Source organism: Lampris incognitus, chromosome 17, assembly GCF_029633865.1.
Source record: "Lampris incognitus isolate fLamInc1 chromosome 17, fLamInc1.hap2, whole genome shotgun sequence".
Classification (NCBI taxonomy): domain Eukaryota; kingdom Metazoa; phylum Chordata; class Actinopteri; order Lampriformes; family Lampridae; genus Lampris; species Lampris incognitus.
In genome coordinates this window covers 13,800,920-13,822,953 of record NC_079227.1, presented here as the reverse complement: position 1 = coordinate 13,822,953, position 22,034 = coordinate 13,800,920, and the positions used below count along the sequence as shown (strand labels likewise).

Below are 22,034 nucleotides of genomic sequence, written 5' to 3'. Positions count from 1 at the left end.
GGAAAAACAAACAAAACAAACAAAACGACAGGAAACAAGCTGGAAGAAGATTTTTTATAGGGAATAAAGTGGGATTATGAGACCATAAATGAATGAATCTTCAAAAACAAAGATACCAAGTGCTTCGAATGGTCTGACATACTAGGTTTGGGGAGAAATATATCGCAAATGGAACCCAAGCAGAGTAGAAATGTGAGAATATCCATGAAAAACAACAGCAACATTAAAGAACTGTGTAGCGGACTATATGGGCAGAATTCACCATAATCGGTTGACGTTCTGGGTTAGGTAGACACGGGCCCATTAAGAAAGGATTTCCAGGTTGACAGGGTGGAGCTAGGAGGATTGTGGGAGCAGCGCCACATTGCTGTTTTGGTAATTTTTGTACAGGAGAATAAATGACACATGCATTCATGTAGTGAGAGAAATTGTCCGTCTCTTGTTTCCTGCAATTTCCACAACTGTTTAGTTTCTCCTATCAATGCTTCACTGATGACACCCAGCTACACCTTTCTTTTCCTCCAGGACATATGTACATTAGCCTTGCAAAGCCAGACCACTAATTTTTCTTCACTCATTGTTGTCTGGCAAGGCTTGAGAGGCATTTGTTTGTGTTAAGGATGCTGTCAGTTGAGGGGGACCAAAATTACTTGGCAGCTGATTGGATCAAAATTTCAGAGGAGGAACCAAGTATGCACACATCCAGAAAATATTATCAAGGTGCAAGATAAAAATGGCAAAACTAGAATGAAGGAGTAAGGTCTGTACACCTAATTGCTCCCAAAAGCTAATTTATTTGCAAATAATTAGCTTTTGAGAGCAATTTAGTGTGCAGATCTTACTCCTTCATTCCAGGCCACTGGATCAGTCAAAACTGCAAAGCCCATGACGTAGACTGTGTCCAAACATGCTGGTCTGCTAGAAAACACCAGTACCGCTAGCAGGTTAGTCGATATAGCTAGTTATTATCCCTGTTCACGATTCATGCTGTCTTTGAAAATGTCTGCGCTAAAACTAATTCTACAGCAGCATCAACGCTAACCATTCCTAACACAGATGTGACGCTGACAGTTTTTGGCTCACTAGATCTTTTGCAGAAATCAAGAACTGAAATCAAGTCAAAGTCAAAGTATCTTTATTGTCCCTTGCAGGGAAATTAGTTTGCAGGCAGTATAAACATTCTCACACAAAGACAAAACATACAAACACCAAGGCGGGAATTGACAACAGGACATAGTGGGCAAGGAGAACCAAAGTAGTTCAAATATCTACTACTACTACTACTACTTTCGGCTGCTCCCGTTAGGGCTTGCCACAGCGGATCATCCATTTCCATTTCTTCCTGTCTTCTGCATCTTCCTCTGTCACACCAGCCACCTGCATTTCTTCCCTCACCACATCCATAAACCTCCTCTTTGGCCTTCCTCTTTTCCTTTTCCCTGGCAGCTCCATATTCAACATCCTTCTCCCAATACAGCCAGCATCTCTCCTCCACACATGTCCAAGCCATCTCAATCTTGCCTCTCTTGCTTTGTCTCCAAACCGTCCAACCTGAGCGGTCCCTCTAATATAATCATTCCTAATCCTGTCCTTCTTCGTCACTCCCAATGAAAATCTTAGCATCTTCATCTCTGCCACCTCCAGTTCCGTCTCCTGTCTTTTCATCAGTGCCACTGTCTCCAAACCATATAACATTGCTGGTCTCAAATATAAAATATTGTAACGATCACAGATGAATAGGCTCGGTAGCCTTTGGCTAACAGGTCGGACCCTTTAGTCGACTGGTTAACGTTGTCGCCCGCTGTGATGGTCCGGCTGGGCTGCCCCCCGAATTCGCTCCATTGGTGTCAGAAGTGGGATGGTGAGACCATGAGGCCATCGGAAGCGCGTGCGCCCAGAGGCGTGAGGGAGCCAATATGCTGAAGTGCAGGGACGCGCTTCCCGAAAGAGGAGGGGGGGGGTAGTGTAATGTGCACGGATATGTAGACACGTTAGCCCTTGGCTAACAGGTCAGACCCTTTAGTCGACTGGTTAACGTAGTCGCCCGTTGTGCGGGAGACCCGAGTTCGTGCCCCGGCTGTGATGGTCCGGCCGGGGACGCCCTTCCCGAAGGAAGGGGGCAATGTAACGATCACGGCTGAATAGGATCGGTAGCGCTTGCTAACGGGTCGGACCCTTTAGTCGAATGGTTAACATAGTCGCTCGTGGTGCGGGAGACCCGGGTTCGCGTCCCGGCTGCGGCGGTTCCCGAGCTGCCCCCGAATTCGATATCAAATATAAAATATACAGACCAAGGAAACAAGCAAACTGCAGACAACAGATGCATACTATCTACTATTTAACAATTGGATGGCAGTGGGACAAAGGAAGCTCTGTATCTCTTAGTCCTAATACAGGGCATCCTCAACCGATGACCTGAAGTAACAGTTCAAACTCTGGCCGAAGGGGCTGACCTTGGCACTCCAGAAGTGAAGTAGCCTTTCTGAACACCCTCCTATTATAAAGGTCAGTAAGCTGGGCTTGGCTTCTCCCTGAAATCTTGCTAGCCCAATTGATAAGTCTATCAGGCCGTTTTTTATTGGCCAGAGTCAAGTTACCAAACCAAGCCACAATACAGTACATTAAAACTGTTTCAATAAAACTTGTATAAAAGAGAGTCACCATCTGGGAGGAGACATTAAATGTATGCATTTTCCTCAGGAAAAAAAAAGTTTGTTGGACCTTCTTTGTTGTGGAAGCAACGTGAGTTTCAAAGCATAATTTTTTTGTTGAGAACAACCCCCAGATATTTGTAGCTGTCCACAAGCTCAATGTCAGCACCTTTAATGCTGGTTGGTACAGGACTAGGAGGAGTCTTTCTAAAACTGATTATCATGTCTTTAGTTTTAGACACATTTAAGTGGAGAAAGGACTCATCACACCAAGATACAAAATCAACTACCATAGGTCCGTGTTGTTCCTCCTCCCCCTCAAGAAGACTTACAATCACTGAGCTCACCCTGCGAGATGTGGCATAGCTTGATGAGGCTAACACAAGATTTTCCATGGAACAAGAGACTGACCTAATTTTAGAGATATTTCTCAACTGACCGAAACAATGCTGAACAATAATAATAATAATAATAATAATAAAAATAAAAATCATTATGGAGGATTGTTTTAAAGCCTCCAGAATGCAACTTAAGGCGGCACAGTGGCCCAGTGGTTAGCACTGTTGCCTCACAGCAAGACGGTCCTTGTTTCAAATCCCAGGCCATCCCAGGTCCTTTGTATGTGGGGTTTGCCTATTCTCCCTGTGTCTGTGTGGGTTCCCCCCACCATCAAAAAAGACATGCATGTTAGGGTTAATCTCCTGCCTGTGCACCTGACCAAGGTAATAGGAAAAAGAACTGGAGTTGGTCCCCGGGCACTGCAGCTGCCCACTGCTCCTATACAATAAGTTGGGTTAAATGCAGAGAATAAATTTGTTGTAAGAAACTACAATGACAAAATAAAGTGGCTTTCTTTCTTTCGTAACTCTCACTAGAGATGGTTGAAAAATAATATGATAATATGATAATGTTCTTCTCTCATTGCAGGCTTGTCCCGAAGATGTTCTTAATGAACTTTCCAATGAGCTTAAGTTCACTTTCGAAGGTTTGCCATCTCAGGACAAACTCAGCCCGAGTCTTTCTCAGCAGGCTGACACGACGTCCATTCATCCTGTAGGTTTCCTTCCTAAAGGATGTTTTGCTCAGTTGTTGATATGTTCTATGTGGATGTTCCTAAATGACATTCAGTTTAATAATTAAATTGGCATTCAGATTTATCTAGCCCAAATTCAGTTTACTCAGTTCATTAAGTATTGCTCTTTGTAAAGCATGAGAGATCTTCACAGAGGCTTTACCATGTCACAATAATATAAAACACGTTTCTCCAAAAGGCAATGGCGAAACAAACAAACAAACAAACAAACAAACAAACAAACAAACAAACAAAAAGCTCTATTCCTAGACAGCCATGTAAGTTAAGCTTCACACAATAACTTTTGTTCAAATTTCATAGGCCCTGATGTTGAATTCCTTACTTACCACATAAGGGACTACGTAAATTTTTAAAACTGAGAAGTTCCAAGTTGTCTGAAATAGCCAGAAACCATAACTACTTGAAAATTCAGGCACAGCTCCACTAAAAAAATCCATCTGTTATTTAATGATTTTAGCAGAAATGACTAGAACACCAGGCAAGCCTGTTTATCTGCCCAATACTCTATCCACTGTCTCGTTGAATTACCTTACAGTTAAATGATTCATTTTTTGGGGGGGGGGGGTTCCCCCCTTTTTTCTTCCCAATTGTACTTGGCCAATTACCCTATTTTCCAAGCCATGCTGGTTGCTGCTCCACTGCCTCTGCCAAGCTGGGGAGGGCTGCAGACTACCACGTCTCCTCCGATACATGTGGAGTCACCAGCTGCTTCTTTTGACCTGACAGTGAGGAGTTTTGCCAGGGGGACGTAGCATGTGGGAGGATCACGCTATTCCTCTCAGTTCCCCCTCCCCCCCGAACAGGTGCCCTGACTGACCAGAGGAGGCGCTAGTGCAGCGACCAAGACACTTACCCACATCCAGCTTCCCGCCCGCAGACACGGCCAATTGCGTCTGTAGGGATGCCCGACCAAGCCGGAGGTAACACAGGGATTTGAACCGGTGATCCCTGTGTTGGTAGGCAACGGAATAGACTGCTATACTACCCGGACACCCGACATCTGATTCATTTTGATAAGATGAAACCTGATTCATCCACATGGAAAAAATTAGTCACTCAAGAATTCAGTTCAGGTGCGTCCGGGTAGTGTAGCGGTCTATTCCATTGCCAACCAACATGAGGATTGCCGGTTTGATTCCACATGTATCGGATGAGGCGTGTGGTAGTCTGCAGCCCTCCCAGGATCAGCAAAGGGGTGGAGAAGCAACTGGGAACGGCTTGGAAGAGTGGGGGAATTGGCCCCATAGAATTAGGGAGACAAAAAAAAGGGGGGGGGAGAATTAGGTTCAGGTGCAAAATATTAGAAGAGAAGACAGAAATAAATGAGAAAAGTGAAAATAAACTTCTAAAACAAAAATGAAAATCTATAAATTTAAATATCCCGTATAACCATAAATGCAAAAAAAAAAAAAACAGTAAATATAGTTTAATGTAAAATTTCGACCAAATTATCATTATAATTTGCTAACCGGAGCAGTACAGACCAAGAGACCAGTGCACCCCTAACCCTGATCTGAGAGATGTAATGGAGTGTGAGAAAGCACAATGATGGTGTAAAGACATAAACAAATGATACATTTTTTAATACCTGAAAAAAATGCTTTGTTTAACTTTTCCCCTGTGCCACAGCTGAGGTTTGAGATCAACTGTGGCACAGATAACAGATGTGTCGACAACCTTCGTGTGGATTTCAACTTCACCAGGTAAGTGAAAGGGTGATTACATCTGTGATGACGGTACATCTCAAAGTACTTCTGAAATGTATACTGTGTACAACTCTATATCCAAATATACAATAACATGTATTGGTATACTTCTGATTATGGACATGGAGGATGTTTAGTGTGAGTCACCTCATAGGTATTTGAACTCTGGCAGTATATATATATATATATATATACACACACACACACACACACACACACACACACACACACACACACACACACACACACACACTATATGTACAAAAGTATTAGGATACACCTCTTAATCATTGAATTCAGGTGTTTCATTCAGACCCATTGCCACAGGTGAATAAAATCAAGCAGCTAGCCATGCAGTCTGCATTTACAAACATTTGTGAAAGAATGGGTCATTCTGAAGAGTTCACTGAATTCAAGCGTGGTGCTGTCATAGGATGCCACCTTTGCAATAAGTCAGTTTGTAAAATTTCTTCCCTGCTAGATATTCCACAGTTAACTGTAAGTGGTATTATTGAAAAGTGGAAGCATTTAGGAACAACTGCAACTCAGCAGCAACTCAGACCACATAGTCACACAGCGGGTTCAACGAGTGCTGAGGTGCATAGTGCGTAAAAGTTGCCAACTCTCTGTTGACTCAATAACTGCAGCTCCAAACTTCCTCTGGCATTAATATCAGCACAAAAACTGTGCTCCAGGAGCTTCATGGAATGGTTTTCCATGGCCGAGCAGCTGCATGCAAGCCGTACATCACCAAGCACAATGTCACGCGTCGGATGGAGTGGTGTAAAGCACGCTGCCACTGGACGCTGGAGCAGTGGAAACGTGTTCTGTGGAGTGACGAATCATGCTTCTCTGTCTGGCAGTCTGATGGACGAGTCTGGGTTTGGCAGATACTAGGAGAACGTTACCTGCCTGACTGCATTTTGCCAACTGTAAAGTTTGGTGGAGGAGGGATAATGGTAAGGGGTTGTTTTTCCAGGGGCTGGGCTAGGTCCCTTAGTTCCAGTGATGGGATATCTTAATGCGTCAGCACACCAAGACATTGTGGACAATTCTATGATTCCAACTTTGTAGGAACAGTTTGGGGAGGGCCCTTTTCTGTTCCAGCATGACTGTGCCCAGTGCACAAAGCAAGGTCCATTAAGACACGGTTGGGTGAGTTTGGTGTGGTAGAACTTGACTGGCCCGCACAGAGCCCTGACCACAACCCCATCGAACACCTTTGGGATGAACTAGAACGGAGACTGCGAGCCAGGCCTTCTTGTCCCAACATCAGTGCCTGACCTCACAAATGCTCTTCTGGACGAATGGGCAAAAATTCCCACGGACAAAATCTTGTAGAAAGCCTTCACAGAAGAGTGGAAGCTGTTATAGCTGCAAAGGGGGGGGACCAACTCCATATTAATGCCGATGGATTTAGAATGGTGTGTCATAAAAGCTCCTGTAGGTGTAATGGCCAGGTGTCTCAATACTTTTGTACATATAGTGTGTGTGTGTGTGTATATATATATATATATATATATATATATATATATATGTATATATATATATATATATTAACTTTGTTAAAAGAAACATTCAACGGCAGGGAAAATGCTCAAAAAATAAGGAGCAAAATAATCCAGCGAGTCATGTAAAATCTTTATGACAGTATAAGCCTGTTTCATGCCATAAGTAATCATCAGCTGTCAAACTTTGTGGTATAGCCAACTTGTCATTTGATGAGTACGCAACACATGAAACAGGCTTGTACTGCTATGAATTTAAGTTTTTTTCCCTACATCTATCTTATTATTCAGCTCATTTGTTGAGCACTTTCATCAACACCATTGACGGTTTCTGAAAAAAAAATGCTACATAGATATATTTAAATCACCCATAGTTCTTCTTGCCTCCAGATAAAAAGTACAAACAACATTCTGCTATAGCCATATATAACCACACAATGAAATCAATTTGTTTTCTCCGGCAAAAACAAGTGGACACCCCAGTTGTAGATCTGAGTGATTAAACCTTTTTTTCCCATTTTTATTCATTTTTTGTCATCCATCAGCTCTTCAGCTGTCAAAGTTGGTATTGATGAGCAGTTGGATGTTATGGTGTCAGTGGAGAACAGAGAGGAGAACTCTTACAACAGTCGCATCATTCTGACCTACCCTGCTGGCCTCTCCTACAAGAAGGTTACTGCGCTGCAGGTGAGGAGTTGCCATGGAGACAGGTATTGCCTCAGACTCTTCCCTGAGGTGACATGAGGTGTTCTCATAGATCATAGGATGTCCCTTTTTATGCTTGTTTTCTCTTTCATTTCTCTACAGGGACGAGTGGAGTGCAGCTCTTTGGATAGTGAAGATGGTCAATCCCGGGGACACACCGACTGCACTGTTGACAAGCCTATTTTTAAAACCAAAGCCAAGGTTTGCCAAAAAGTCAAAAACAGTCTGAACTAAAGTTTGTTGATTTTGGTAAACAAACGTTGTTTATTAATCGCTTCCTTTAACACTATCATTCTAGGCTTTCTTTGTTGTCTCCTATGGGATAGATACCAACGGCCAACTTGAAAAAACTGTACTTATCACTGCAAACGCCACAAGGTACTGTTCTTTTGCTAGCTTATTAGTGGAACTTTGTATATCGTTGTTTTTGGGTTTGTTTTTTTTCTTTGCTTGCACGTGTGCATGTGTTGATAGTATCATTTCTAAAGAATAATTTTTCCTTTCTTGTAGCGGAAATACTGAGCATTCACAGAGAAGTGAACTTTACAAAATGAAAGAAATCGATGTGAAGTACAGCATTTTTGTTTCATTTGCAAGGTTTGTGTTTTCCCTGTATATGAAGTTGAACTTTTAAACTTGCCATATTAATGGCTACAAATGTAAACCAGCAAGGCATAATTTTTTTATGATTTCAAAGTGAAATAATGTGATGAGGTGACTGAAAAAAATGATATATGAAATTAAAAAGTGTTATGTCTGCTCAGTTCAAGCAGCTACAGCAACTTCACCTTTGGAAAGAATGATTTGCATAAACCAATTCAACAGTCAGTCATGGTAATAATACTCTTTTTTAATCTAATTAAATATTCATTGACTTAATTCAACTTGGAGGTTACTGATGAATAAAGCTGAAGTATCCTACTGCATCCCTTTCTTTCGCTCTTATTTTCAACAGATTTCAAATTATGTGAGAGCCTTCAATGTGACCATGGTAATGAAAGTACCTGTGAAGCTGGGAGACAAAGACATCTGGGTGGATCCCAATAGCTTCCAGGTGATCTGTTGATACTCAAAGCTATTAAATGCCACATCTTTTTCTCCGTTGTTTTGATCTTATACTTTATATTAACAAACAGTTCAATGTTATGAACCTCAGCTGGATTCTTAAAACTGGTATTTTTCTTCACATGTAAGCAGTTATCTTGATATCGATATCATGACAAAAACCCTAGGATAATCATATTTTTCATTTTGTTCAGTACAAGAAGTTTTCTCACTATATTTTTGATGAAATTGGTCCAATTACTAATTAAGATTTGATTCTGTTTCTCTGTTGCCCTGTGTATGAAATGTGCTATATAAGTTTGACTTGACTTGCCATAAGTGCCCCATGGGTGGTAGACTGTAAGCGATAATGAAAAATGAGTTCAATTTACCTTTCCTCATTTGACTGAGAGCCACTTGAAGCTCCCTCAAGACAACCTTTGGGGGGGTCAGTGGATGCCAGTGAGGACAACACTGATCTATCAAATATCAACATATTAAATGTATTAACTCCAGTCACATTACACCTGTTAGTTGCATGTTACATTTTCATATAATCTAACAGCGGCAGTGACATGCGGTGAGGTCAGTGGCTGGGTAGGCAGTGGGCATTCACAAATCCAAATTACATTCTTTTGTGCTCTCTAATGTTTTCTAACAATCTGTTCATTCTTTCAACTGCCACAGAATTCTAGAATATTGTGTATCGGAGTGCAGTTTCCAAAGGTTTTCAGTGCTATTTGATGTTGCATGTGTGAAGTGGACCACTTGTGCTTGACTAGCGCTGCAGGCAGGTTGTTCAGGTCACAGTAGCCGGCACCTACCTGTGTGTGAGAATGTGGATCCACAGGTGTGGCAGCAATCACTTCAGGATGTTGGGTTAGGACACTGTTTTGGTGTTCGGGTGAGAGTGTGGGGAAAAAAGGAGATGCAGAGTCCAGGTCCAGAGTTTAGGCTCTTTATCGATCTCAAAGGGAGGTTGATACTATACATAAAAGGGGGTGTGTGGTTCTGTAACAACAGACAACAATACATGCTGATTAATAATTGAAATTCTAGCCTGACACCGTCCCCCCGCCTGCCGCCCAAATTGACTGCTGGGATAGGCTCCAGCATCCCCGCGACCCTGTGTAGGATAAGCAGTTTGGATAATGGATGGATTCTAGCCCACATAGCAACGGCGAACCTCAGCTAGACGTAAGCGTTTATACTGTAACGTGCATGGATAAGTAGACACGTTGGTCCTTGACTAACGGGTCGGACCCTTTAGTCGACTGGTTAACGTTGTCGCTTGCGGAGCGGGAGACACAGGCTCGCGCCATGGCGACGGTCTCCCAGACTGCCCCCCGAATTCGCTACAATACAGATAACGGCTAGCATGCAGAGCTAAAGAGTAATAATGAAGAGTTTAAAAGCTAAAGAGTTTGCATATGACGTCACGAACTACAGATGGAGGGCAGGAAGTGACTTTCTACATAGGAAGCACGATCACAAACTTTCGAAATGCCTATGTATGGCGATAAGTTGGCAGACTGAGCAGCTGCATACTCTCGGAGCAGTGTGTAAAGTTCCTCAAAGTAAGTTATTGGTTTACTTTACCCCACTACATAGTTAAAAGTGACAGTCTGACTATGTCCAAGGAACAAAATAAGCAACAAAAAAAATGAACTAAAAGCGCAGGTGGACCCCGCGGGGAGCCGTGGGTCCTCGTCTCTGACGGACCACGATTATGTGATGGCGGTGGCGTCTGCAGCGTACAGCGGAGAGAAACGAGGTCTCGACGAGATGAGCGACTCCCCACCGCTAACACCGCCCGAAGCTCCTGCTGGAAAAATAGCCAGGCAACTTCCATCCTCTGCTGAGCTGTTAGCGGCCATTCAAGCACTTCACACCAGATTTGACAACCAAGAGCGAAAGTTGGAGGAGTTCGACACGAAGATGACACAAAATAGTGATGATTGCTAGTGTAAACTACTAATAAGACACGTTAGCCCCTAGCTAACAGATCTGACCCTTTAGCCGAGCGGTTAGTGATGTCGCCTTGTGGTGCAATAAACCCCGTATCGAATCCCGCACCGGGCAAGAAAATAACCGGTTACACTAGTCCAGCGGTCGGGAACCTATGGCTCGCGAGCCATATATGGCTCTTCCGGTGACGGCATATGGCTCCCAGACAATTTTGAGTGAAAAAAAATCAGTTTGGAACTGATTTTAAAATACTTGTGATATTTCTTAATAATACTGTGCCATTTTAAAGTAAACAGAAATTAGTTTTGAAGATAAATTTAACGGGTCACCCGTGGGTCGGGTCGGGAACCAATGGATCGCGAGCATGTCCGGGTCATTGTAAAGGTGAAGAAATCAATTTTATCAGATAGCCAACTAGTTTATCCGCTTCCACCCTTGTAACGGAAAAGATGGCGGAAAGAAAACAAAGACGATGATTACCGTGCATTCCAGGCTGCGTGCACAGAGGAATTTGCATTTGTGGAGAGAGCAGGATCTGCGGTATGTCTAATATGCAATGATACAATTGCATCGATGAAACGGTCAAATATAAAGCGGCACTTCGATACACACCATGCTTCATTTGCATGGAAATCTCCAGCGGGGGCCAGCAGGAAAAGGGCATGCGAGGAGCTACAGCGGAGAGTGCAGATGAGTCAGCAGCAACTACGTGTGTGGACCAAGCAAGGTGACGGCAATTCCGCTAGCTTTGCGGCTGCTTTGGCAATAGTAAGGAATGGAAAGTCATTCACAGATGGCGAGTATGCCAAAACATTCATGCTTGATGTGAACAGTGAACTGTTTGATGACTTCCCAAATAAAGACAAGATAATCAAACGAATAAAAGACATGCCCCTGTCTGCAAGAACTGTGCACGATCGTAGCATCATGATAGCAAATCAAGTCGAGGAAACACAAATTAAGGACATAAACGCCGGGACATACACTGCTCAAAAAATAAAGGGAACACCTAAAAACACAATATAGACCTCGATGAATGAAATATTTCAGCTGAAAATCTTTATTTATTAGACAGAGGAATGTGTTTAGAGCAAAATAACCTAAGAATGATCAATGGAAATCAAAATCATTAGCCCATTAAGGTCTGGATTCAGAATCATACTCAAAATCAAAGTGGAAAATGAGAACATAGGCTGATCCAACTTCTGTGGAAATTCTTCAAGACGATTTAAAATGAGGCTCAGTAGTGTGTGTGGCCTCCACGTGCCTGTATGCACTCCCTACAACGTCTGGGCATGCTCCTGATGAGACGACGGATGGTCTCCTGAGGGATCTCCTCCCAGACCTGGATCAGGGCATCGGTCAACTCCTGGACAGTCCGGGTGCGACATCGCGTTGGCGGATGGTACGAGACATGATGTCCCAGAGGTGCTCGATTGGATTCAGGTCTGGGGAACGTGCAGGCCAGTCCATAGCATCAATGCCCTCGACATACAGGAACTGCTGACACACTCTGGCCACATGAGGACGAGCATTGTCATGCATGAGCAGGAACCCAGGGCCCACTGCACCAGCATATGGTCTGACAATGGGTCTGAGGATCTCATCCCGGTACCTAATGGCAGCCATGGTACCTCTGGCTAGCACGTAGAGGTCTGTGCGGCCCTCCAAGGATATGCCTCCCCAGACCATCACTGACCCACCACCAAACCGGTCATGCTGGAGGATGTTGCAGGCAGCAGAACGTTCTCCACAGCGTCTCCAGACTCTCTCACGTCTGTCACATGTGTTCAGGGGTAACCTGCTCTCATCTGTGAGGAGCACAGGGCGCCAATGGCGAATCTGCCAACCAAGATGTTCTCTGGCAAAGGTCAATCGGGCTGCACGGTGTTGGGCTGTGAGCACAGGCCCTAATTGTGGACGTCGGGCCCTCATACCATCCTCATGCATTCTGTTTCTCACTGTTTGAGCAGAAACCTGCACATTAGTGGCCTGTTGAAGGTCGTTTTGTAGGGCTCCGGCAGTGCTCCTCCTGTTCCTCCTTGCACAAAGGACCAGATAGCGGTCCTGCTGCGGGGTTGTTGTCCTCCTGTGGCCCCCTCCACGTCTCCTGGTGTACTGGCCTGTCTCCTGGTACCTCCTCCATGCTCTGGACACTGTGCTGGGAGACACATCAAATCTTCTTGCCACAGCATGCATTGATGTGCCATCCTGGATGAGCTGCACTACCTGAGCAACTTCTGTAGGTTGCAGATACCGCCTCATGCCACCTCTAGTGGTGAGGGCACTAGCAAAATGAAAAACTAACCAAAGATTGGACAGAAAAGATGAGGACAGGCAAATGGTCTGTGGCCACCACCTGCAAATCCATTCCTTTTATAGGGGTTGTCTTGCAAATTGTCTAATTTCCACCAGGTGGAAATTAGACAATTTACCATAAGGTGAAATTGATTCACAAATCAGTGTTGCTTCCTAACTGGACAGGTTGATATCTCAAAAGTGTGATTGACTTGGAGCTACATTGCATTGCTTATGTGTTCCCTTTATTTTTTTGAGCAGTGTACTTTTCTCTCGCGTTAGATGAGTCAACAGACGTTAGCCATCTATCTCAGTGCAGTATCATTGCCAGGTATGCTGCAGGTGACACACTGCGTGAGGAGAGCTTGGCTGTTTTGCCAATGAAAGGGACAACAAGAGGAGAGGATTTATTCACATCTTTCATGGAGTTTGCTAAAGAAAAAAAACTACCGATGGATAAACTTATTTCAGTCTGTACTGATGGTGCACCCTGTATGTTGGGGAAGAACAAAGGATTTGTAGCGCTTCTCCGTGAACATGAAAAGAGAGCCATCCTAAGTTTTCATTGCATCCTGCACCAGGAGGCGCTTTGCGCTCAGACGTGTGGCCAGGAGCTTGGTGAGGTGATGTCGCTGGTCATTCGAGTGGACAACTTTATTGTTGCCCGAGCTTTAAATGATCGCCAGTTTAAAGCTCTGTTAGAAGAAGTTGGGAATCATTATCCCGGTCTGCTTTTACACAGCAACGTGCGTTGGTTGTCAAGGGGGAAGGTGCTCAGCCGTTTTGCAGCTTGCCTGAGTGAAATCCGGACTTTTCTTGAAATGAAAGGCGTCAGGCATCCTGAGCTAGACAACACTGACTGGCTCCTGCAGTTTCACTGTCTCGTGGACATAACTGGCCATCTGAACCAGCTCAATGTGGAAATGCAAGGTATTGGAAATACAATCTCATCCCTTCAACAAGCAGTGTTTGCATTTGAAAGCAAGCTGGAAGTCTTTCTCAGGGACATTGAAACAGGTCGTCTTCTGCACTTTGAAAGACTGCAACAATTTAGAGATGCATGCTTAGCAAGTGACTCCACTCAACATCTGGATCTCCAGCAGCTAGCTGGCTTTACGTTCAATCTCCTGCAGTCATTCAAAGCACGTTTTGGAGAATTTCGTGCGCGCACTGGTCTTTTCAAGTTCATCACTCATCCACATGAGTGTGCAGTGGACAAAATCGACCTGACATGCATCCCCGGGGTCTCTATCGGAGACTTTGAGCTGGAAGTTGCTGACCTGAAGGCATCAGACATGTGGATGAGTAAGTTCAAGTCACTTAATGGAGAGTTGGAAAGTCTTGCGCGACAGCGAGCAGAGCTGGCGAGGGAACACAAGTGGACAGAAATGAAAAATCTTCAACCTGAAAACCAGCTGATTCTTAAAACTTGGAACGAGCTTCCTGTGACATACCACACAATGCAGCGTGTGAGTATTGCCGTATTGACCATGTTTGGCTCTACATATGCATGTGAGCAGTCATTCTCGCATATGAGGAACATTAAGACCAACCTATGCTCACGTTTAACTGATGGAAGGAAGCCTCAACGCCTGCATGAAGCTCAACCTCACCACGTATGAACCAGACTACAAGGCTATCAGCAAAACCATGCAGCACCAGAAGTCGCATTAAAAGTAAGACATATTTAATTTATTATACGTTAAAAATACTATATGGCTCTCAATGAAATATATTTAGAAATATTTGGCTTTTATGGCTCTCCCAGTCAAAAAGGTTCCTGACCCCTGCACTATTCTGACCAAGTCAGTTGAATTTAACGCAGCGGGGGTGAAGGAACGCAAGGGGCAGATTTCGGTTTGGGAAACTCGAGTGTACACCCTACGGAAAGAAGTCGACGAGCTCAGAGAGGTCAAGAGAACAGGACCGGTACAAATGACGGTGGAATTTGAGAATTAAAGGGATGAAGGAGAAAATGGAAGAAAATACCTGGCAGGATGTGACCCGGCTACTTGGAGAAATCGCCCCGGAATGGTCCCAGAAAATGGACGAGTGTGTGGGGACGCTGCGCATCGCCTGGGGAAGAAAGAGGCAAACAGGACCCGCCGGGTGATTGTACGGTTCGTCAAAAGACAGCACAGAGATGGCGTCTGGAAGATGACGAGAAGTCGCAGGTCTGCGCGGATGCTGCAGGGATCCGTTTCGCCGAGGACTTGACCAAGGATGAGAAGGTGGAGAGGGAGAGACTTTGGCCGCAGATCGAACAAGCAAGGACGGCTGGCGAAAAGGCGTATTTCCGCGGATCGTTTGGATTCAGAAATGGACGCCGCATTTATGCTAAAGAGTGAGAGACAAATGTCTAGAGACACGAGAGGACGACGGAAAATACGAGTTTAAAGGTGGGGGTTTGGTTTTTAAAAAAAATGTTTTTGTTTATTTGATATAGGAGGAACGTTCACTCTGTTCACTTCTAAAGTAAAGTTAAGAAAACTTCTCCAGCTTTTTATTTTTATTGTTATTGTTGAGTTCGAAAACAGCATTTTGTTACATTGTTGATGTTAAAAACAAGTTTATCTTTTATTTCATTAAACGCAAGGGGTCTCAGAGACAATGAAGAGGAAGGCTATATTTTTATTTTGTGAAGGGCAAAAAGCCCAATGCACTTTTTTTTGTACAGGAAATTCATTCATGAGACGCTGATGCCACCTTCTGGTCAAACCAAAGGGGAGAGAAAATCATGTTCATCCATGGCTCGAAGCGTTGTGGTGGTGTAGCCATATGTTTCAATAGGTGTCCTGGGAAGGTAGTGAATTTCAAAAATGATGAGGATGGTTATTGGCTTGCAGTTGTGTTAAATGTTGAAGGAACTTTTGTTATTCTGATAAATGTCCATGGATATAACAATAGTAACCAAAACAAATTGTTGTTATTGAAGGTGACTGATGTTATTTCTGAATATAAGGAAGTCTATCATACTGAATTTATTCTGATTGGTGGAGACCTAAATTTGATGCCTGACGAATGGCAGGACAGGTGCCCTTCTAGATACAGTACTAACCAGTATAATAATATTTTATTTGATTTTATTAACTCCAATGCTCTAATAGATGTTTCGAGAGACAGGAATCCAGATGTTAGTCAATTTTCGTGGGTTAAACCAAATGGCAGTTGTAAATCCAGAATAGATTTATGGTTAGCAACATCTGAAATTGTAAAGTATGTGTCAGATGTGTCAATTTCTAGCGCTCCCTTAACAGATCATTGTTTAATTAATCTTGTATTGAATCCAGAGAGTAGGACTAAATATAAAAAAGATTATTGGAAGTTTAACGCAGACCTCCTAAAAGATGAGCCGTATGTTAAATGTATCAAAGATTTATTACAGAAAATTAAGAAAGATAGGAGTATAACTAGCTGCAGTAGTAGATGGGATTTTTTAAATTTAAAGTGAGAGAGTTTTCCATAGGTTTTAGTAAATCTAAATGTAGACAACAAAGAGAGTATGAGGTCAAATTGGTACAAGACACAAGTGATTGCTGTAATAAGACATTAGTATCAGATGTTGATAAAAGCAATTATATAAGCCTACAGGCCAAGCTTGACAATTTATATCTTAAAAAAGCACAAGGTGCGTATATAAGATCTCGTGCTAAGTGGATAGAAGAGGGGGGAAAAACACGGCTTATTTCAGTGGACTAGAAAAAAGGAGACAGGAGAGAAAGGCAATTAACATGTTAGTGATCAATGATGTTGAATGCATAGATCATAAAATGATATCTGAAGAAGTGTATAGGTTTTATTCTAAACTGTATTCATCAGAATACTCTATTGGCAATTTGATCGCATTTCTAGAAAATGTAAAACCACATATCCCCAAAATAGATTTAACATTTAGAGAGATTTGAGATCCAAATGGTAGAATTAGACAATGCAGTTAAGAGGATAGCAGTAGGAAAAGCTCCAGGACAAGATGGACTGACCTCCAATTTCTATAAATTCTTTTGGGAGGATATAAAAGGGATTTTTTTTTTGATGCTATAAATGACCTGATTAGGAATAGGACAATAACTCCTACAATGAGACAGGGATTAATAACATTTATACCCAAACATGGTAAAGATAAAATATATATTGACAATCTGCGCCCTATTACGCTGCTGAACACTGACTACAAATTGTTTACACATGTGATTGCTGACAGATTAAGGAACGGTATGACACAGATTATAAGTGACACCCAGTCTGGTTTTCTTAGAGACAGATCTATACATAATAATATAAGATTGGTATTAGATTTATTAGATTATAGCCATTTAATTGAAGATGATGGAGTTACTTTATTTTTGGACTTTTACAAGGCGTTTGACATGGTTAAACATCCATTCATTATACAAACACTGGAATATTTTGGTTTTGGGGAAAAGTTTATAAAGATAATTGAAATGTTATATGACGATATTAATAGTTCGGTTTCTCTGCCATTTGGGACATCAAGGCGTTTTGAAGTTAAACGAGGTATTCGTCAAGGTTGTCCATGCTCACCTTTATTATTTATTATTGTGGCGGAATTATTAGCTATCCTTATAAAAAACAGTTTAGATGTCCAACCATTAAATGTTATGGGAAGTTCTTTGGTTATTAGTCAGCTAGCAGACTACACCACTTTATTCTTAAAGAATACAGCACAGATTCCTGCAGCATTGAATGAGGTGTCTATGTTGTCAAATGCTTCTGGTTTACATTTAAATATGAAGAAGTGTGAGTTATTGGCTATTCATGATCACCCTCTGATTAATGTGCACAATATTCCAGTAAAGAGAGAAGTTAAATATTTGGGAATCATAATTACAAAGGATAAAAATATTAGGGAAACATCTAATGTGGTAAATAATATACAGAACTATAGAACTATTCTTAATAGTTGGCTCTAAAGAGACATCCATTTTTGGATGCATTTTACTTACCAAGATGGAGAGTTTATCTAGACTCATCTATCCAGCCTATTCATTAGATATACCTGATAAATTAATCAAGAAAATTAATCAAGATAACTTCAACTTTATTTGGAAAAATAAGCATCATTATTTAAGGACAGGTGATATTGTGAAATCTGTTGAGGAAGGGGGTCTAAGTGCAACTGACTTTGATCCAGTGAATGGTACCATCAAACTAAAATGGTTACAAAGTTTTGTTAAAAAATGTGAAAGTTTTTGGTTTGATTTTTCCATCCAAAATCTTCCGGAATTTTGGTGGCATAGACTTCTTATTAAGATGTGATTATGATATTCCTAAACTATCTGTTAAGCTATCTGCTTTTCATCAACAAGTCCTCCGTTATTGGACATTGATATACAAGCATAACTTTACCCCACACACCGTCCCAATATGGAATAACAGATACATATTAATAAAGAGAAAATCTTTCTATTACAAAGACTGATGGGGAAAGGTATCTGGTCCATTTGGCATCTATTGGATAGTAGTGGAAATTTCTTAACATATGACGCTTTCACTGGAAAATACAATCCGGTTTGTATTAATAAACAATACAACGCAGTAATCAAGGCAATTCCACAAGCAGTGATTATTTTAATCAAAGGCATGCTGACTTATTCTGTGGTTATTCCACCAATGCCTATTTTAGTCATAGATGGATGTAGTTTTTTAGATAAAAAATGAAATAATAAATTATTAAGGACTAATCTCACCTCAATTTGTTTCTCTTCACCCTTGAAGAGGAAATTTTTGTTCAAAGAATACACCAGAAATTAAGATAAGAACCAGTTACCTTTCCTTTCCAATCCCACCCATGGCTAAAGAAGTTCGCTTTAAAATGTTGAACGAGATCTACCCGTGTAATGACTTCTTACACCAAATGTTTAATTTAGATTTAAATAGTTGCACTTTCTGTAATGCAGACATTGAAAACATTGGAACATCTTTTTTTTTCTCGTGTAGCTTAATTAGGGCCTTTTGGGATGCTTTTCAAAATTGGATAACCTGCACGATCAAATTACTCAGATTCTAACATATGAAAATATAAGATTTGGTTTACAATTGGAGGACAAGAAAACAGAATTTGGGAATAATAATTATTTTGGCTAAATTTCTCATACACAAATTTTGCTTTTTAAAAATTACTCCAATATTTGCTGCATATCAAAATGAGAATACTATATAAAAAATATGTAAAATGTTGTAAAACTCAAAAAGCCCTGTCTTTATCAGTATCTATGTACCTTAATTCCTGATTGACCACGTGTTTTATTTTTATTTTATTTTCTGTAATTTATTTTTTGTTATGATTATGTTCGCTCAGTTTCTTTTGTTTGTTGTAAAAAATATATTCTCTTGAATATGGAAAAAAAAGCCTATGTTTGGCGTCATTAACGGAGAAACCACAAGGAGTTTTATTGAGTACCAAAAGTTGTCGTTCATGAGGGGGAAAAATGCAAGAAATTGACCGAAAACGCCGGAAAAAATGGCTTTAGAACTGCCGTCTGCGGTCGGGAGGAGCGGAGTCAGATAACGCGCATGTGTGCAGTGACCACTTCGTCAAAAAAAGTCACTCTTCATAACATAAAGGATCATGTCCAACATATCTTACTTTCTGTTTACACCTTTCTCTCATAATATGGTCTATACTAGTTCCACCTCGTCCACTCTGCTTTTCACTTCCTGCCCTCCATCTGAATCTCGCACGTCATCAGAATCACGCGACTGCAAACAAGCATTGCGCTCTTAGAAGCTAAAGGACTTAAAAAGGACAAGGACGTAAAAATATCATTAAAAATACATTATAATACAGTATACTTGTACCCAGAGTGAGATTTTGATACGTTATGACATTTTTGTATGGTTATTTTGATTAAATTATCACCTGCCTACCCTGACCGCACGCCATTGAACAGGGATCTGTTCTCCCATCAGATTCCAGGCTGTCAGAGAGATAAAGACGAGGAACCCACTACATCAGATTTTGTTGACGAGATAAAGAAAACCCGTATAGTGGTAAATATGGTTGTTTTTCCATTATTTCAACATTTACAGTGTTTCTTGTTAAAAAAAACAAGTCAATGGGCCACTAAGAGACCAGCGACAAAATTGTTACGTCTACATTCAGTGTGTTTGTGTTTCATACCATAGAACTGCTTCACGGCGAGATGTATGGTCTTCAAATGCAGCATGTTTATTGGAAAAGATCAGCGCTGGTTTAACATTTCTGCTAACCTTAGTTCAGGATGGATAGAGCAGGTAAGTCATGTCAATTTGTAATGCAATTTATTTTGACCATTATTCTGTTGCAGTCTGTGTAATGTTATATTTACTTTCATATTGATGTTAAATATCTACAGATATTTTGCTTTGTTCTGAAAGACCAAATTACATCAGAGGTTCAAATGGCATTATACAAAATCTAACGCCTGTCCTGTTCTTACAAATGTAGATTGGACTGGAGTCTGCCAAATTCCTCCTGATAAGTACAGCCACTGTGGAGTATGACGGAGACAAATATATCTTCTTTTCAACCGAATCCCAAAACAATCCTCCTATCCGAAGGGTAACATTGTAGTTCTACCTTTTATTTCACACCTAAAAGGATTAAAAAAAACCCCTGGAGTATAATATGATTATGATATGATTTGTGTGACCTTGACCTTCTAGATTGAAACTGAGGTCGAAGTTTTTCCTGAAACAGACCTGACCAAAGAGATTGTTGGTGGGACTTTGGGAGGGCTGTTCATGTTGGCACTGATCACCGCTGGCTTATATAAGGTAACATATTGTAGATCAGTTTCAACTGATGATATAACTGAAATATAGGTGTTCTGGCTTTGCATTTGTGCAATAATTATCTGAGCAACCATAGTAGGTTTCAACTCTGAAGTCTCATTTGCAATCAAACTAATAATCCACATGGATGTCGTACTACAGTATTAGGAACAAACAAGCTAATGTGAGCTGCTGCACAAATCAGATTTAGATGCATCTTTTTGATATGTGTTTTCAGCAAGACAGTAATAGTAAGATGATCACAAGTTAGGCTAGCTAGCTAACCAGGAAGCTGGCATTATGTAAGCATAAAATTGGTCAGATGCATCTGTGATGAAACTAAGCCACAATAAACTTAGAAATGAATAAAGAATAAATGATGGAATTTGTGCATGCTAGCAAAAATATCTTTTTGTAAATTATATTTACAAAATTTTGGGAAACCTTAAGGGACTCTCAAACTTTCTTTTATTTGTGCAGCTATCAAACATTAACAGGTGTAATTAAGAGTAAAAAGAATAAAATAAGTCGGTTCTTAACCAAGTCTGAGAGAACTTAAATATGGCTGCCAAACTGACACAACATTCCATAAGAATTCTATAGATGTATTTACTTCAGCAGACATAACAATAAATTGCAATTTTTTTTTCTTCTCCAAATCTCAGTGTCTTGATTTTGGTGTGAATTTCCATATATTGTGATATAGGTTGTTTTATTCAACACATTAAGAAATCAGCAGCAAATGAATTAAAGTAAAAAACATGACTGAATTGCTTGGATTGTAGACTATGGAATTAGTGAAGCAAAAAAACAAAAACAAAAAACACCTAGTTTCTTGTCATAGGTTCATTTAAGCATTTAAGAGGACATTAAGGGAAGAGCAATCCGGACTTTGATAATCCCATCAGGTGGGGCTGAAAGCAACAGTTTAAACATTTTTAACAGAAAACAAAAACATCAGGCATCCGGGTAGCGTAGCAGTCTATTCCGTTGCCTACCAACACAGGGATCTTCGGTTCGAATCCTTGTGTTATGTCTGGCTTGGTTGGGCATCCCTACAGACACAACTGGCAGTGTCTGCAGGTGGGAAGCTGGATGTGGGTATATGTCCTGGTCGCTGCACTAGTGCCTCCTCTGGTCGGTCGGGGCACCTGTTTGAGGGGGGAGGGGGAACTGGGGGGAATAGCATGATCCTCCCACGTGCTATGACCTCCTGGCGAAACTCATCACTGTCAGGTGAAAAGAAGCAGCTGGCGACTCCACATGTATCAGAAGAGGCATGTGGTAG

At 41.4% G+C, this 22,034-nt stretch overlaps 1 protein-coding gene across 1 annotated transcript in view; it reads left to right on the top strand.

Moving 5' to 3' along the window:
- Positions 1 to 22,034, top strand: part of LOC130127311 (integrin alpha-M-like) — a 79,482-nt gene that overhangs the window by 56,778 nt on the left and 670 nt on the right. Inside the window, exons 18-29 of the mRNA XM_056296911.1 lie at positions 3,579 to 3,704; positions 5,374 to 5,447; positions 7,504 to 7,645; positions 7,766 to 7,864; positions 7,962 to 8,041; positions 8,174 to 8,260; positions 8,428 to 8,497; positions 8,619 to 8,717; positions 19,904 to 19,984; positions 20,120 to 20,227; positions 20,421 to 20,534; positions 20,639 to 20,749. Coding sequence (XP_056152886.1) covers positions 3,579 to 3,704; positions 5,374 to 5,447; positions 7,504 to 7,645; positions 7,766 to 7,864; positions 7,962 to 8,041; positions 8,174 to 8,260; positions 8,428 to 8,497; positions 8,619 to 8,717; positions 19,904 to 19,984; positions 20,120 to 20,227; positions 20,421 to 20,534; positions 20,639 to 20,749 — 1,191 coding nt within the window. The remainder of the gene's footprint in view (positions 1 to 3,578; positions 3,705 to 5,373; positions 5,448 to 7,503; positions 7,646 to 7,765; positions 7,865 to 7,961; positions 8,042 to 8,173; positions 8,261 to 8,427; positions 8,498 to 8,618; positions 8,718 to 19,903; positions 19,985 to 20,119; positions 20,228 to 20,420; positions 20,535 to 20,638; positions 20,750 to 22,034) is intronic.